The sequence below is a fragment of the Entelurus aequoreus genome, linkage group LG26 (genome assembly GCF_033978785.1).
Source record: "Entelurus aequoreus isolate RoL-2023_Sb linkage group LG26, RoL_Eaeq_v1.1, whole genome shotgun sequence".
Lineage (NCBI taxonomy): Eukaryota > Metazoa > Chordata > Actinopteri > Syngnathiformes > Syngnathidae > Entelurus > Entelurus aequoreus.
In genome coordinates, this window is record NC_084756.1 from 27,337,729 (window position 1) to 27,354,354 (window position 16,626).

Below are 16,626 nucleotides of genomic sequence, written 5' to 3' on the forward strand. Positions count from 1 at the left end.
TTGGATACTCACTTGTCACTCCCAGGTATCCAATCACACGTTGTGATGTACGAAAGCAAAAAGTGGCACCGGAGCCATACCAGGCCAGCGGAGAAATCAGCGGTACTCACTTTTTTAACCAACAAAGTAGCAGAGCAAAACGTTGATTAGGTGGCAGATTAGGTGCCTGCCACTTCTACTCAATTCAACCAACTTTGAGCTGCCAGTATTATACCATAAATTCTATAGTTTTTTTTGTTAACAGGTTAAAAATATGTATTTTTTTTAATAGTCATTTATCGTAAGCAAAAACAGTTACCGACTGTAAAATTAACTGATTCAACATCAACATACCGCAATGTCTTATACATCGTGACTGTGTTTTTTACAGTGAATTCCTAGCAACCACCGCTAACGGTACTTCAACATAAATTGTGCTGATTTTTTTGTTTTTTTTTACAGTGTTGAATTAACGTTTACCAACTTAGAGGCGATGCAACAGCTCAGTGTGAATAAGATACAAACGTGGCGCCGTTAAAAGTAGTTCCTCTGTGTTAGCTCTTATAATAACTATTGCTAATACTGGCTTAATATTTAGGTCAACATGTAGATGGAGTATTGTTGGAGGTTTTGGGGTGTTTTTTCAGAGGGCTTTATGGGTGCAATTGATTTGTCCCATTGGCTACATTGTTAGCCACCTCATACTTGCCTTATATTACAAATTAGAATGCATCAAAAAAGGAAAGCATATGTTCTTGTCTTACATAGGGATTGTGAATAGGGATGTCCGATAATGGCTTTTTTGCCGATATTCCGATATTGTCCAACTCTTAATTACAGATACCGATATCAACCGATACTGATGTATACAGTCGTGGAATTAACACATTATTATTCTTAATTTGGACAACCATGGTGAAGATAAGGTCCTTTTTTTAAAAAATTTATTAAATAAAATAAGATAAATAAATTAAAAACATTTTCTTGAATGAAAAAGAAAGTAAAACAATATAAAAACAGTTACATAGAAACTAGTAATTAATGAAAATGAGTAAAATTAACTGTTAAAGGTTAGTACTATTAGTGGAGCAGCAGCACGCACAATCATGTGTGCTTACGGACTGTATCCCTTGCAGACTGTATTGATATATATTGATATATAATGTAGGAAGCAGAATATTAATAACAGAAAGAAACAACCCTTTTGTGTGAATGAGTGTAAATGGGGGAGGGAGGTTTTTTGGCTTGGTGCACTAATTGTAAGTGTATCTTGTGTTATTTATGTTGATTTAATAAAAAAAAACACAAAAAAAACCCGATACCGATAATAAAAAAACAGATACCGATAATTTCCGATATTACATTTTAAAGCATTTATCGGCAGGCCGATATTTTTGGACATCTCTAATTGTGAATGATGAGCATAATTCTTCAAAAAATGGCAGTTCCCCTTTAAAGTTTGTTATAATGGCTGTTAAGGCTATAGCACTGTATTGGATCAGGCTGGCTCTTGTTTTTTTGCATATCTGAAATAAAAATATATCAAATCAAATCAAAAAGTGCGCACATGATTGCAGTATATTGTTGCCTTGGATCCCAAAGTGATCTTTGATTAGCGTCTTTGCGATAACGTCTCTTTGAGTGAACTGTGCTCCTCCTCCACATAAAGCATGGAACCAATCTTCCAGTAAAATGGTGATGTTTCAGGGGTTCTGCCCGAACGCTCTTTAAAAATGAGCTTTCCAACCACTCAGCCGTCTTCAATTGTTACTGAACTCTTCAGCATAAAAGTTGCACAAAGGAGACTGATTACCAGACATTTTCAAGCGGCCCGGATGGAATCTCAATGACGACTTGAAGTTGTTTCACAGCCCAGCACCTGTAGCTGCAACTCTTAACGGCCGGTCGTTCTGCTGTTGACACAGGTGTCTGACCTGAAGGTGGTTGTGGACAAGAAGGACACCCCTTCGGCTCCGGTGCAGAAGGCGCAAAGAGGCGAAAAGGGAGACTTGGGTGAGCCTGGTCCGAGGGGACCAGCTGGTGCAGATGTAAGTGACGCTTCTGATGACCAAGATCCCAGTCAGATTGTAGCAACTTTGTCTTCTCCCGCCCCAACCTGTCGGGGCACCAGGGGACACGTGGCTTTGCAGGGGACAGAGGGTCAAAGGGGGACCAAGGAGAGCGAGGTCCTGCGGGAACACCTGGGCTTCCCGGAAGAGCCATTGGGGAGCGTGGACCCATAGGACCCTCGGGGCCAGCAGGGGAGCCAGGAAAGCCAGGAATACCAGGAGTTCCTGGGAGAGCCGGGGAAATCGGAGAGGTTGGAAGACCAGGGGAGAAGGTAAAGAAGGACGTTGAGTATCATATCGGCAGTGTGATGAAAGAAGAGTCTCTTCTCCTTATTTACTGTTTTACTCTCAATATGGCTTTAAGGGGTTGTTTACAACATTTATGTGGGTAACACTCTAACTTTCCAATGTGTCTTAGGCATTATATTCCGCCCTCCTACTGCTTTTAGCACATAATGATGTAACTACACCCCATGCGCACATGTATTAGCTCTGTGTGTTGTTAGCTAATAATAGCGATTTAACTAGCTTACGTTAGCTATCATTAAACACATATTTTATCATAACAAAATTACAGAATTTTTTTTTTGCCTGTCTGCGACTGCTTTTGTGTACAGTATGTGCAGGCGCTCCGTGTGTGTGTGTGAGCGTGGATGAGGCAGCCTGAACGCTGGACGTATTTTTTATTCAAAATATTCAACTTAATTATTCATTGTAAAATATGTAGAAATTATAAACAGTTGTATGTTTTGTTAAACTACCGTATTTTTCGGACTATAAGTCGCAGTTTTTTTTATAGTCTGTGCGACTTATACTCAGGAGCGACTTATGTGTGAAATGATTAACACATTAGCGTAAAATATCAAATAATATTATTGATGTCATTGACGTAAGAGACTAGACGTATAAGATTTCATGGGATTTAGCGATTAGGAGTGACAGATTGTTTGGTAAACGTATAGCATGTTCTATATGTTATAGTTATTTGAATGACTCTTACCATAATATGTTACGTTAACATACCAGTTGGTTATTTATGCCTCATATAACGTACACTTATTCAGCCTGTTGTTCACTATTCTTTAGACATTTTAAATTGCCTTTCAAATGTCTATTCTTGCTGTTGGCTTTTATCAAATAAATTTCCCCAAAAAATGCGACTTAAACTCCAGTGCGACTTATATATGTTTTTTTTCCTTCTGTATTATGCATTTTCGGCCGGTGCGACTTATACTCCGGAGCGACTTATACTCCGAAAAATACGGTACTAACGGTAACATAAGCCAGCTGGTGATGTTATTGTAATATTTTTTGGGTTTAAAAATGCACAAAGTTGTCCAAAAAAACATGTTATTGTCAACTCAATGTTGCCCGTCAGTGTGAATGCACTGCCGGTGGATCAATAGAAAAATATTGATGCCACCCATACCGAGTGTTTTCCATATAACAAGTTTTACAAGTTATTACGTGACAATATTTAATTTTAGCTATATTGTGTCGATAAGACATAGAATTTAAATGATATTGTGTTAGCAAGAACTACTTTTTCTTCCGCCTCTTATTGTAAGTATCGTATTTTTCGGAGTATAAGTCGCTCCGGAGTATAAGTCGCACCGGCCGAAAATGCATAATAAAGAAGGAAAAAAACATATATAAGTCGCACTTTTTTTGGAAATGTATTTTGATAAAAGCCAACACCAAGAATAGACATTTGAAAGGCAATTTAAAATAAATGAAGAATAGTGAACAACAGGCTGAATAAGTGTACGTTATATGAGGCATAAATAAAGTTAAAGTAGCAATGATTGTCACACACACACTAGGTGTGGTGAAATTTGTCCTCTGCATTTGACCCATCCCCTTGATCACCCCCTGGGAGGTGAGGGGAGCAGTGGGCAGCAGCGGTGCCGCGCCCGGGAATCATTTTGGTGATTTAACCCCCAATTCCAACCCTTGATGCTGAGTGCCAAGCAGGGAGGTAATGGCTCCCATTTTTTTATAGTCTTTGGTATGACCCGGCCGGGGTTTGAACTCACAACCTACCGATCTCAGGGTGGACACTCTAACCACTAGGCCACTGAGTAGGTATAGGTAATAACCAACTGAGACCGTGCCTGGTATGTTAACGTAACATATTATGGTAAGAGTCATTCAAATAACTATAACATATAGAACATGCTATACGTTTACCAAACAATCTGTCACTCCTAATCGCTAAATCCCATGAAATCTTATACGTCTAGTCTAGGGATTGTGAATAGGGATGTCCGATAATGGCTTTTTTGCCGATATGCGATATTCCGATATTGTCCAACTCTTAATTACCGATACCGATATCAACCGATACTGATATATACAGTCATGGAATTAACACATTATTATTCCTAATTTGGACAACCAGGTATGGTGAAGATAAGGTCCTTTTTAAAAAAAATGTATTAAATAAAATAAGATAAATAAATTAAAAACATTTTCTTGAATGAAAAAGAGAGTAAAACAATATAAAAACAGTTACATAGAAACTAGTAATTAATGATGTCCGATAATGGCTTTTTGCCGATATCCGATATTCCGATATTGTCCAACTCTTTAATTACCGATACCGATATCAACCGATACCGATATCAACCGATATATGCAGTCGTGGAATTAACACATTATTATGCCTAATTTGGACAACCAGGTATGGTGAAGATAAGGTACTTTTTTAAAAAATTAGTAAAATAAGATAAATAAATTAAAAACATTTTCTTGAATAAAAAAGAAAGTACAACAATATAAAAACAGTTACATAGAAACTAGTAATGAATGAAAATGAGTAAAATTAACTGTTAAAGGTTAGTACTATTAGTGGAGCAGCAGCACGCACAATCATGTGTGCTTACGGACTGTATCCCTTGCAGACTGTATTGATATATATTGATATATAATGTAGGAACCAGAATATTAATAACAGAAACATATATAATAATAATATTATATATATATATATATATATATTTATATATATATATATATATATATATATATATATATATATATATATATATATATATATATATATATATATATATATATATAATATAATATATAAAATAGGAACCAGAATATTAATAACAGAAAAATATATAATAATAATATAATAATATATATATATATAAATAATATAATAATATATATAATGTAGGAACCAGAATATTAATAACAGAAAGAAACAACCCTTTTGTGTGAATGAGTGTAAATGGGGGAGGAAGGTTTTTTGGGTTGGTGCACTAATTGTAAGTGTATCTTGTAGTTTTTTATGTTGATTTAATTAAAAAAAACAAAAAAAAAACGATACCGATAATAAAAAAAACGATACCGATAATTTCCGATATTACATTTTAACGCATATATCGGCCGATAATATCGGCAGGCCGATATTATTGGACATCTCTAGTCTAGTCTCTTACGTGAATGAGCTAAATAATATTATTTGACATTTTACGCTAATGTGTTAATAATTTCACACACAAGTCGCTCCTGAGTATGAGTCGCACCCCCGGCCAAACTATGAAAAAAAACTGCGACTTATAGTCCGTAAAATACGGTACATCTATTTTAGTGCTTTAGTGTTTAGTTGACACCCTTTTCAGATGATAGCAACCTGTGTGTCTGTCTTGTTGTCAGCATGGCAATTGAAACAAGTATAAAAGAATGAAGAGTTAGGAAACAATGCAAGAGAAAGTCCAAATACAATTTAGTACGTCCGTACATGTATAAAGAGTATGTGACATATACTGTACGTGACTGTGCTCATTTTGTTTACATCTGTGCTTCAGGGTGATAGAGCAGAAAAGGGAGACAGAGGAGAAGCTGTAAGTGGAGCAAATTGATGGAATGATATCTCACTATCTCAGTAATATGATGCAATGTTTTTGTCTGTAACAGGGTAAACTCGGGCTTACTGGGCCGTCTGGTCCACCGGGTCAAAAGGTGAACAAATGATCCGTGTACTTTACACTTTAATTCAGCGTTAAACTAATTGGTTATGTTTTTCCACAAAAGGGGGAATCTGCTGACTCAGTACTCACCGGTGCACCTGGAACCAGAGGCCCTCCTGGACTGGCAGGACCCAAAGGAGAGCCCGGTGCTCTTGGGCCGCAGGGGTCTAAAGGTGACCGGGTAAGATTAACACATAATAGAGTGAAATACCCTGTCAGTCTGTGCCTTGTGTCTAAATGCTGGGCCTCACAGGGATTTGAAGGACAACGCGGTGATAAAGGAGACCGGGGCGAGTCTGGAGAGAAGGGACGTGATGGCTCACAGGTGAGCTGCCTCACACCTTGAATTATTGAGAAAGATTGAAGTCAGAAATTCAAAGTGTAGTCTTCATATTGTCTATTGGGTCAGTTTGTAAATATGATGAAAGATGATTTTGTTTTCATTGTAGGGAATACCGGGGGACCCTGGTAAACCTGGTCAGGATGGGAAACCGGTAAGTAGTGTTTACTCAAGCGAGAACGGAAATCCTTCTTCACAATTGTTCTCCCTCTCATGTTGGAGCAGGGTCCATCAGGGCCTGCCGGTCCTCGAGGCCAAGTGGTGAGTAAACCCAGTAAAGGGTCTTGATCTGCTTACTTGAAGGACTGGCTCTACTCTAAGCGCCTTGCCACTAGACCTCATCTTTTCCCTCCTTGGGCTGAAGCTTCCTGCTCCTTCTTCTTTTGTGTTTCTGAGCTCAGCCAGTTTCCTCTTGATGTAGAGTTTGCCTGTCCTCCTCTGACCTTTCTGTGTTGTCATGCTCTCCAAGGTCGGCCTGGGTTACCTTGGAGAGCATGGTATATTAATGTATGTATGGGTATATATACAGTATATATATATATATATACACAATATATATATATATGTATATATATATATATATATTTAGTTTGTTAGTTATATATTTATTTATATATGTAGAAATAAATGCATTTATTATATATATACATATATATTATATATGTATATATATACACCGTAATTTCCGGACTATAAGCCGCACCAGCTAAATTTAGGGGAAAATACAGATTGCTCCATATATAAGCCGCACCCGACTATAAGCCACAGGGTTTTGATGTGTAATTAGCGTAGTATATAGGGGTTCCTGCTACCACGGAGGGGATTGTCGGGACAGAGATGACTGTTTGGGAACGCAAAGCGTCCCATTTATTAACAATAAATCTTTCAATCATTCAATCAAACTTTCACATCTTTGACATGGCGAACAGCATTCGTGCAGAGTACAAATAATACAACGGTGCAAAGTAATACAAAGTGCTCGCCTGTACGTTGTCAAAATAACCAGCCTACCGGTATATGAAAAGTCAGTCTTTAATCATTGTGTCATCGTCTTCCTCCTGCGTACTAAAACCACCGAAATCCTCTTCGTCGGCGTCGGAGAAGAACAGGCCGTAAATAAGCCGCACCCTTGTATAAGCCGCAGGGACCAGAACGAGGGGAAAAAGTAGCGGCTTATAGTCCGGAAATTACGGTATCTATATATATATATATATATATATATATATATATATATATATATATATATATATATATATATATATATGTATATATATATATATATGTGTGTGTGTGTGTGTGTATATATATATATATATATTTATATACACAGTATAAATCAATGTATTTATTATATACAGTATATATACATACATACATACATACATACAGTCGTGGTCAAAAGTGTACATACACTTGTAAAGAACATAATGTCATGGCTGTCTTGAGTTTCCAATAATTTCTACAACTCCTATTTTTTTGTGACAGTGAATAGAGCACATACTTGTTGGTCACAAAAACATTCATGAAGTTTGCTTCTTTTATGAATTTATTATGGGTCTACTGAAAATGTGAGCAAATGTGCTGGGTCAAAAGTATACATACAGCAATGTTAATATTTGCTTACATGTCCCTTGGCAAGTTTCACTGCAATAGGGCACTTTTGGTAGTCATCCACAAGCTTCTGCTTGAATTTTTGACCACTCCTCTTGACAAAATTGGTGCAGTTCAGCTAAATGTGTTGGTTTTCTGACATGGACTTCTTTCTTCAGCATTGTCCACATGTTTAAGTCTGTACTTTGGGAAGGCCATTCTACCTTAATTCTGGCCTGATTTTTAGCCATTCCTTTACCACTTTTGACGTGTGTTTGGCGTCATTGTCCTGTTGGAACACCCAACTGTGCCCAAGACCCAACCTCCGGGCTGATGATTGTAGGTTGTCCTGAAGAATTTGGCCACAATACCCAGCAATATGTTTGGAGGAGAAAAGGTGAGGCCTATAAATAAATAAAAAAAAAAATATATATATATATATATATATATATATATATATATATATATATATATATATATATATATATATATATATATATATATATATGTATGTATGTACACTACCGTTCAAAAGTTTGGGGTCACATGGAAATGTCCTTATTTTTGAAGGAAAAGCACTGTACTTTTCAATGAAGATAACTTTAAACTAGTCTTAACTTTAAAGAAATACACTCTATACATTGCTAATGTGGTAAATGACTATTCTAGCTGCAAATGTCTGATTTTTGGTGCAATATCTACATAGGTGTATAGAGGCCCATTTCCAGCAACTATCACTCCAGTGTTCTAATGGTACAATGTGTTTGCTCATTGGCTCAGAAGGCTAATTGATGATTAGAAAACCCTTGTGCAATCATGTTCACACATCTGAAAACAGTTTAGGTCGTTACAGAAGCTACAAAACTGACCTTCCTTTGAGCAGATTGAGTTTCTGGAGCATCACATTTGTGGGGTCAATTAAACGCTCAAAATGGCCAGAAAAAGAGAACTTTCATCTGAAACTCGACAGTCTATTCTTGTTCTTAGAAATGAAGGCTATTCCACTAAATTGTTTGGGTGACCCCAAACTTTTGAACGGTAGTGTATGTATGTATGTATGTATGTATGTTCAGCTGGACAGAACAAAAGAACATGTAAAAAATAAAGGTGCTTTATTAATAGACCTTGACTTTCACCTATGGACAGGAATGATACCAAGTATAGTATCAGTATATTGACGATACTACGGTGATGTATCAATCAATCAATCAATCAATCAATGTTTATTTATATAGCCCTAAATCACAAGTGTCTCAAAGGGCTGTACAAGCCACAACGACATCCTCGGTACAGAGCCCACATACGGGCAAGGAAAAACTCACCCCAGTGGGACGTCGGTGAATGACTATGAGAAACCTTGGAGAGGACCGTATGAAATATGTATATTTTTATAACAATTTTTTGGTGCTTTATTAATAGACCTTGACCTTCACCTATGGACAGGAATGATACCAAGTATAGTATCAGTATATTGACGATACTACGGTGATGTATATTTTTATAACAATTTTTTTGTCGTTTTTGCTGTCTACAAACAAGGAATGAGGACACAGGAGGACTTTAAAGGCAAAAACAAACAAATTTAAATCACAGCCATTTGTATATTTTTTGTTTATATTGAGTTATTTTGCATTATTGACTTTATTTTACTCAAAATGTTATATCTAATAAAAAGGGAAAAAAAATGTAATTGATTTTGTTATGACGCCATTCTTTGTTATATGATCGTGATGATCAACGATGTAATCATTCAATGATCTTGAAAATGTTAAATATCAGTATCAGCATTGGTAATACTACCTCTGTAACTACTCTGTATTTGATTGATACTTAAATGGTGGTCAGAGTTATTAATCAAATATCCCTTGTTGTCCACCATTTTTTCCCTGATATTGAAAATGTGATTTAAAATATAAATTAATTTTGTTTTGTTATTTTTCCCCCCCAAAAAGATTCTTTAAAAATATTAGCGCAGTGTATTTATGGTTGCACACCACAGAAGGCAGGGTGCCAATGCAATTTCCAGCGACTTTAGAGTTGGTTTACCTCTTTCTTACACTTAATGCCATTTTTACCACTGGCATGATTGGGTGCAAATGATTCCCTGGATTTTTCCATCTGAAATGTGACTTTGTAGCCTCCCTGGGCAATCTAGACACGGTTATTAGTGCGCCGTGCACATCATGTTCCTCGCAGACAGATCTCACCACTTTAATCTTTTCATTTGTATTGGAAGCAGCTCAGGAAGTGACAGGTTCCTCTTGAAATATTCATGAGGACCACCAGTGCCCCCGAGGTATTTGTGTGCAACGCCACTGTTTTGAAGTTGACTTATTTTTGTGGTGTTTGTCGTCGTTGTTTTTTTAGCTATATGTAAAAATGGCAGCATTAAAAGAGATGAAAGGAAGCCAAGACCTGGACAACTGTGGGCAGGATTCAGTGTGTTTTGGGGGGCTTGGGGAAAGGAGGGTATGTGAATGTGGGTAGTGCTGTGCTGATTTGGCCCTGCTGATTGTGCATGCAGCTGAGCTTGCTCTCGGCTTTCCCCTGTCGCAGCACTGCAAAGTTTATCATACCGATGTCTCTGTGTTGACACCGTTTGTCCCCTGTGTTCACCCTCACTGCCTAATATTTGTGTTTGTACACCTGTGCACTATTCATGCATACAACAGCATTATCTACTGTACATTAACATTCAACAAATGAATACAGGACTATGAAGCTATCATGGGATCAACCACAAAATACCGTATTTTTCGGAGTATAAGTCGCTTCGGAGTATAAGTCGCACCGGCCGAAAATGCACAAAAAAGAAGGAAAAAAACATATATAAGTCGCATTTTTTGGGGAAATGTATTTGATAAAAGCCAACACCAAGAATATCAATCAATCAATCAATCAATGTTTATTTATATAGCCCTAAATCACAAGTGTCTCAAAGGGCTGTACAAGCCACAACGACATCCTCGGTACAGAGCCCACATACGGGCAAGGAAAACTCACCCCAGTGGGACGTCAATGTGAATGACTATGAGAAACCTTGGAGAGGACCGCATATGTGGGTAACCCCCCCCCTCTAGGGGAGACCGAAAGCAATGGATGTCGAGTGGGTCTGACATAATATTGTGAAAGTCCAACACATCAGCGAAAGTCCAGTCCATAGTGGGGCCAGCAGGAACCATCCCGAGCGGAGACGGGTCAGCAGCGTAGAGATGTCCCCATCTGATGGACAGGCTAGCAGTCCACCCCTGGTTGGGATCAGAGTAGAAAAGAAAAGAAAAGAAACGGCAGATCAACTGGTCTAAAAGGGGGTCTATTTAAAGGCTAGAGTATACAAATGAGTTTTAAGATGAGACTTAAATGCTTCTACTGAGGTAGCATCTCTAACTTTTACCGGGAGGGCATTCCATAGTATTGGAGCCCGAATAGAAAACGCTCTATAGCCCGCAGACTTTTTTTGGGCTCTGGGAATCACTAATAAGCCGGAGTTCTTTGAACGCAGATTTCTTGCCGGGACATATGGTACAATACAATCGGCAAGATAGGCAGGAGCTTGACCGTGTAGTATTTTATACGTAAGTAGTAAAACCTTAAAGTCGCATCTTAAGTGCACAGGAAGCCAGTGCAGGTGAGCCAGTATAAGCGTAATATGATCAAACTTTCTTGTTTTTGTCAAAAGTCTAGCAGCCGCATTTTGTACCATCTGTAATCTTTTAATGCTAGACATAGGGAGGCCCGAAAATAATACGTTACAGTAATCGAGACGAGATGTAACGAACGCATGAATAATGATCTCAGCGTCGCTAGTGGACAAGATGGAACGAATTTTAGCGATATTACGGAGATGAAAGAAGGCCGTTTTAGTAACACTCTTAATGTGTGACTCAAACGAGAGAGTTGGGTCGAAGATAATACCCAGATTCTTTACCGAGTCTCCTTGTTTAATTGTTTGGTTGTCAAATGTTAAGGTGGTATTATTAAATAGATGTCGGTGTTGAGCAGGACCGATAATCAGCATTTCCGTTTTCTTAGCGTTGAGTTGCAAAAAGTTAGCGGACATCCATTGTTTAATTTCATTAAGACACGCCTCCAGCTGACTACAATAAAATAAAAATATACATTTGAAAGGCAATTTAAAATGTCTAAAGAATAGTGAACAACAGGCTGAATAAGTGTACGTTATATGAGGCATAAATAACCAACTGGTATGTTAACGTAACATATTATGGTAAGAGTCATTCAAATAACTATAACATATAGAACATGCTATACGTTTACCAAACAATCTGTCACTCCTAATCGCTAAATCCCATGAAATCTTATACGTCTAGTCTCTTACGTGAATGAGCTAAATAACATTATTTGATATTTTACGGTAATGTGTTAATAATTTCACACATAAGTCGCTCTGGAGTATAAGTCACACCCCCGGCCAAACTATGAAAAAAACTGCGACTTATAGTCCGAAAAATACGGTAATTCTTTTTGGATTTCAGTTTTTGGAATGCATGACTTTGTTTTTCATTCACAGGGAAACCCAGGAGAGCCTGGCATCAGGGGACTATCGGTAAGAATGACAAACAAAAGCGATCCAACAAGCAGACACCACCAGGACTTCATATTGTTTCTTTCTCTCAGGGCTCTTTGGGTCCAAATGGACTTCCTGGTCCACCAGGTGTGAAGGTTAGATGGCTACTTTTTTTTTTGTATTAATATGCCGCTCTATAGCCCATAATGTTTGTGTTCTGGAATGATATTTCTTTTATTACCCACTGTGTAAAGTCATGAAGTGAAATGTGTTTCACAGGGGACTCAAGGGCAGCCAGGGGTTGGTGTTCAGGTAAGGCACTGGTGATTATATCGATTTGATGTGCTTTTACTGGTGTTTCAGTATCCCGGACACGTAACCAGTCAACCTTTTGAGTGTGCAAGGTTTGTCTACTTCCTTGCAGGGTCCTCCTGGTGCCCAAGGCAGCACAGGTCTGCCAGGAAACCAGGGTCCTCCAGGAGCTGTGGTAAGTGTCACTCCAAAGCAAAATAAAGAATGCTTTCATGTTTCCTGGTGAAATGCATTGAAATTCTCCTGGTGTTACTGTGTTTTGTCATACTACTGTATTTATTACCTCATGCAGGGTCCACAAGGGCCTCCAGGCTTGTCCGGGCAGGTGGTAAGTATGCAGCGCTGATGAAAAATACTTTTACCTGCAGGAAAAATGAGAAATGCCGTACTGTATATACAAGCAGTCAAGTGTTTAACTTAAAGTTAAAGTTTAATTTGCCAGAAAATCTCACCGCATGACTTTTTATTACTTCTCATTTTCAATATGAATCACCACAGCTTAGTTTAACTGCTACATTGATGAATGTTAGGCATGTAAATGGTCAAACTCTCTTTAGGGAGAAGCTGGAAAGCCAGGGATCCCTGGTAGAGATGGAGTGTCTGGAAAAGATGGATTACCTGGCTTGCCAGGGAAGCAGGTTTGTGTGTGTCTCTTACAGTATGTACGTGTGTAGCATTTCTTAGTTCTTCATGTCCTATAATAACGTGTCTGTTACAGTATGTACGTGTGTAGCATTCCTTAGTTCTTCATGTCTTGTAACGTGTCTGTTACAGTATGTACGTGTGTAACATTCCTTAGTTCTTCATGTCTTGTAACGTGTCTCTTACAGTATGTACGTGTGTAGCATTCCTTAGTTCTTCATGTCCTATAACGTGTCTGTTACAGTATGTACGTGTGTAGCATTTCTTAATTCTTCATGTCCTATAACGTGTCTGTTACAGTATGTACGTGTGTAGCATTCCTTAGTTCTTCATGTCTTGTAACGTGTCTGTTACAGTATGTACGTGTGTAGCATTTCTTAGTTCTTCATGTCTTGTAACGTGTCTGTTACAGTATGTACGTGTGTAGCATTCCTTAGTTCTTCATGTCTTGTAACGTGTCTGTTACAGTATGTACGTGTGTAGCATTCCTTAGTTCTTCATGTCCTATAACGTGTCTGTTACAGTATGTACGTGTGTAGCATTTCTTAGTTCTTCATGTCTTGTAACGTGTCTGTTACAGTATGTACGTGTGTAGCATTCCTTAGTTCTTCATGTCCTATAACGTGTCTGTTACAGTATGTACGTGTGTAGCATTCCTTAGTTCTTCATGTCTTGTAACGTGTCTGTTACAGTATGTACGTGTGTAGCATTCCTTAGTTCTTCATGTCCTATAACGTGTCTGTTACAGTATGTACGTGTGTAGCATTTCTTAGTTCTTCATGTCCTATAATAACGTGTCTGTTACAGTATGTACGTGTGTAGCATTCCTTAGTTCTTCATGTCTTGTAACGTGTCTGTTACAGTATGTACGTGTGTAACATTCCTTAGTTCTTCATGTCTTGTAACGTGTCTCTTACAGTATGTACGTGTGTAGCATTCCTTAGTTCTTCATGTCCTATAACGTGTCTGTTACAGTATGTACGTGTGTAGCATTTCTTAATTCTTCATGTCCTATAACGTGTCTGTTACAGTATGTACGTGTGTAGCATTCCTTAGTTCTTCATGTCTTGTAACGTGTCTGTTACAGTATGTACGTGTGTAGCATTTCTTAGTTCTTCATGTCTTGTAACGTGTCTGTTACAGTATGTACGTGTGTAGCATTTCTTAGTTCTTCATGTCCTATAACGTGTCTGTTACAGTATGTACGTGTGTAGCATTTCTTAGTTCTTCATGTCCTATAACGTGTCTGTTACAGTATGTACGTGTGTAACATTTCTTAGTTCTTCATGTCTTGTAACGTGTCTGTTACAGTATGTACGTGTGTAGCATTTCTTAGTTCTTCATGTCCTATAACGTGTCTGTTACAGTATGTACGTGTGTAGCATTTCTTAGTTCTTCATGTCTTGTAACGTGTCTGTTACAGTATGTACGTGTGTAGCATTTCTTAGTTCTTCATGTCCTATAACGTGTCTGTTACAGTATGTACGTGTGTAACATTTGTTAGTTCTTCATGTCCTATAACGTGTCTGTTACAGTATGTACGTGTGTAGCATTTCTTAGTTCTTAATGTCCTGTAATGTGTCCGTTACAGTATGTACATCTGTAACATTTATGTACTTCTTGATGTCCTTCAACGTGTCTGTTTCAGTATGTACGTGTGTAACAATGTTGTTCTTAATGTCATGTAACGTGTCTGTTACAGTATGTACGTGTCTAACATTTCCATATTTCTATATGTCCTCTTATGTGTCTGTTACAGTATGTACGTGTGTAAAATTTCTGTAGTTCTTGATGTCCTGTAATGTGTCCGTTACAGTATGTACGTGTGTAACATTTCTGTATTTCTAAATGTTCTGTAATGTGTCTGTTACAGTATGTACGTGTGTAGCATTTCTGTAGTTCTTGATGTCCTTCAACGTGTCTGTTACAGTATGTACGTGTGTAGCATTTCTTAGTTCTTAATGTCCTGTAATGTGTCCGTTACAGTATGTACATCTGTAACATTTATGTACTTCTTGATGTCCTTCAACGTGTCTGTTTCAGTATGTACGTGTGTAGCATTTCTTAGTTCTTAATGTCATGTAACGTGTCTGTTACAGTATGTACGTATGTAGCATTTCTTAGTTCTTATTGTCCTGCAAAGTGTCTATTACAGTATGTAAGTGTGTAACATTTCTGTCGTTGTAAATGTCCTGTAACATGTTTTTCAGGGCATTGTTGGGCCTCCGGGCCAGCCGGGCTTGAAGGGGGAGCTAGGAGACAGTGGTCCTCCAGGGAAGGTGAGAAAATATTGCGGTAGTTTGTAGCGCTACATGTTTTATTGGGCGCGATCCAAGCGACGTGATGATTTACTGCCGCGAGCCATAAAATAGCATCTCTGTGGTGCTATTATTAGGATCCTGTGGAGATAGTTTTGATTTGATGCACAGCTCTACGTGGTCTTCCTTCAGGGGGCCATCGGCCTGGCTGCCACTGTTTGTCCAATTGGGAGGATGATGAGTCACCTCTCTGTATTCTGTAAGAGTTTCTCAGGTTGGCCAGGAGTCCAACAGTCAGTAAACTACAGTATGCAGTTCTGTGCAGAAAGGCTTATATCCTAAAATGAAAGCGTCATCAAATGATGCATTGCAAGCAACTAATTGGTATTTAGTTTACTAGTACTCTGCACATTGACATGAATGATACCGCATTAAACCAAATATAAGACAACCCAGGATGTAATAAGACTCCTAAGGACTGACGACTAATATTCTGCAAATTGATATGCATGATACCTTATTGACCCAAATATAAGATGACCTGACATGTCTGAATGACGACAGATATTCTGTGTATTACTGTGTATGATACTGTATTGACCCAAATATAAGACAAACACTAATGACGAATAATATTCAGAACATTGATGGACATGATACCATACTGACCCAAATAAAGTGACAACCCAGAATTTAAGACAACGCTTAAGGATTGACGACTAATGTTCTGCACATTTCTGTTGACCCAAATATAAGACAACTCAGAATGTAAGACGACCCCTAACTACTACCGAATAGTATTCTGCACATTGATGTACATTACTCCCTATTGACCCAAATATAAGACCACCCCTAACTACTGACGACTAATATTCTCCATATTACCCTTAATAAAATATGCACACTAACAACAACCATCGACTAC

At 38.0% G+C, this 16,626-nt stretch overlaps 1 protein-coding gene across 1 annotated transcript in view; it reads left to right on the forward strand.

The window, feature by feature from the left end:
• The window catches only part of col7a1 (collagen, type VII, alpha 1), a 183,701-nt gene that overhangs the window by 126,198 nt on the left and 40,877 nt on the right, over positions 1-16,626 (forward strand). Inside the window, exons 72-86 of the mRNA XM_062037815.1 lie at positions 1,905-2,027; positions 2,111-2,320; positions 5,870-5,905; positions 5,979-6,023; positions 6,096-6,212; positions 6,285-6,356; positions 6,481-6,525; positions 6,597-6,632; positions 12,493-12,528; positions 12,600-12,644; positions 12,769-12,801; positions 12,914-12,976; positions 13,094-13,129; positions 13,359-13,439; positions 15,654-15,722. Coding sequence (XP_061893799.1) covers positions 1,905-2,027; positions 2,111-2,320; positions 5,870-5,905; positions 5,979-6,023; positions 6,096-6,212; positions 6,285-6,356; positions 6,481-6,525; positions 6,597-6,632; positions 12,493-12,528; positions 12,600-12,644; positions 12,769-12,801; positions 12,914-12,976; positions 13,094-13,129; positions 13,359-13,439; positions 15,654-15,722 — 1,047 coding nt within the window. The remainder of the gene's footprint in view (positions 1-1,904; positions 2,028-2,110; positions 2,321-5,869; positions 5,906-5,978; positions 6,024-6,095; positions 6,213-6,284; positions 6,357-6,480; positions 6,526-6,596; positions 6,633-12,492; positions 12,529-12,599; positions 12,645-12,768; positions 12,802-12,913; positions 12,977-13,093; positions 13,130-13,358; positions 13,440-15,653; positions 15,723-16,626) is intronic.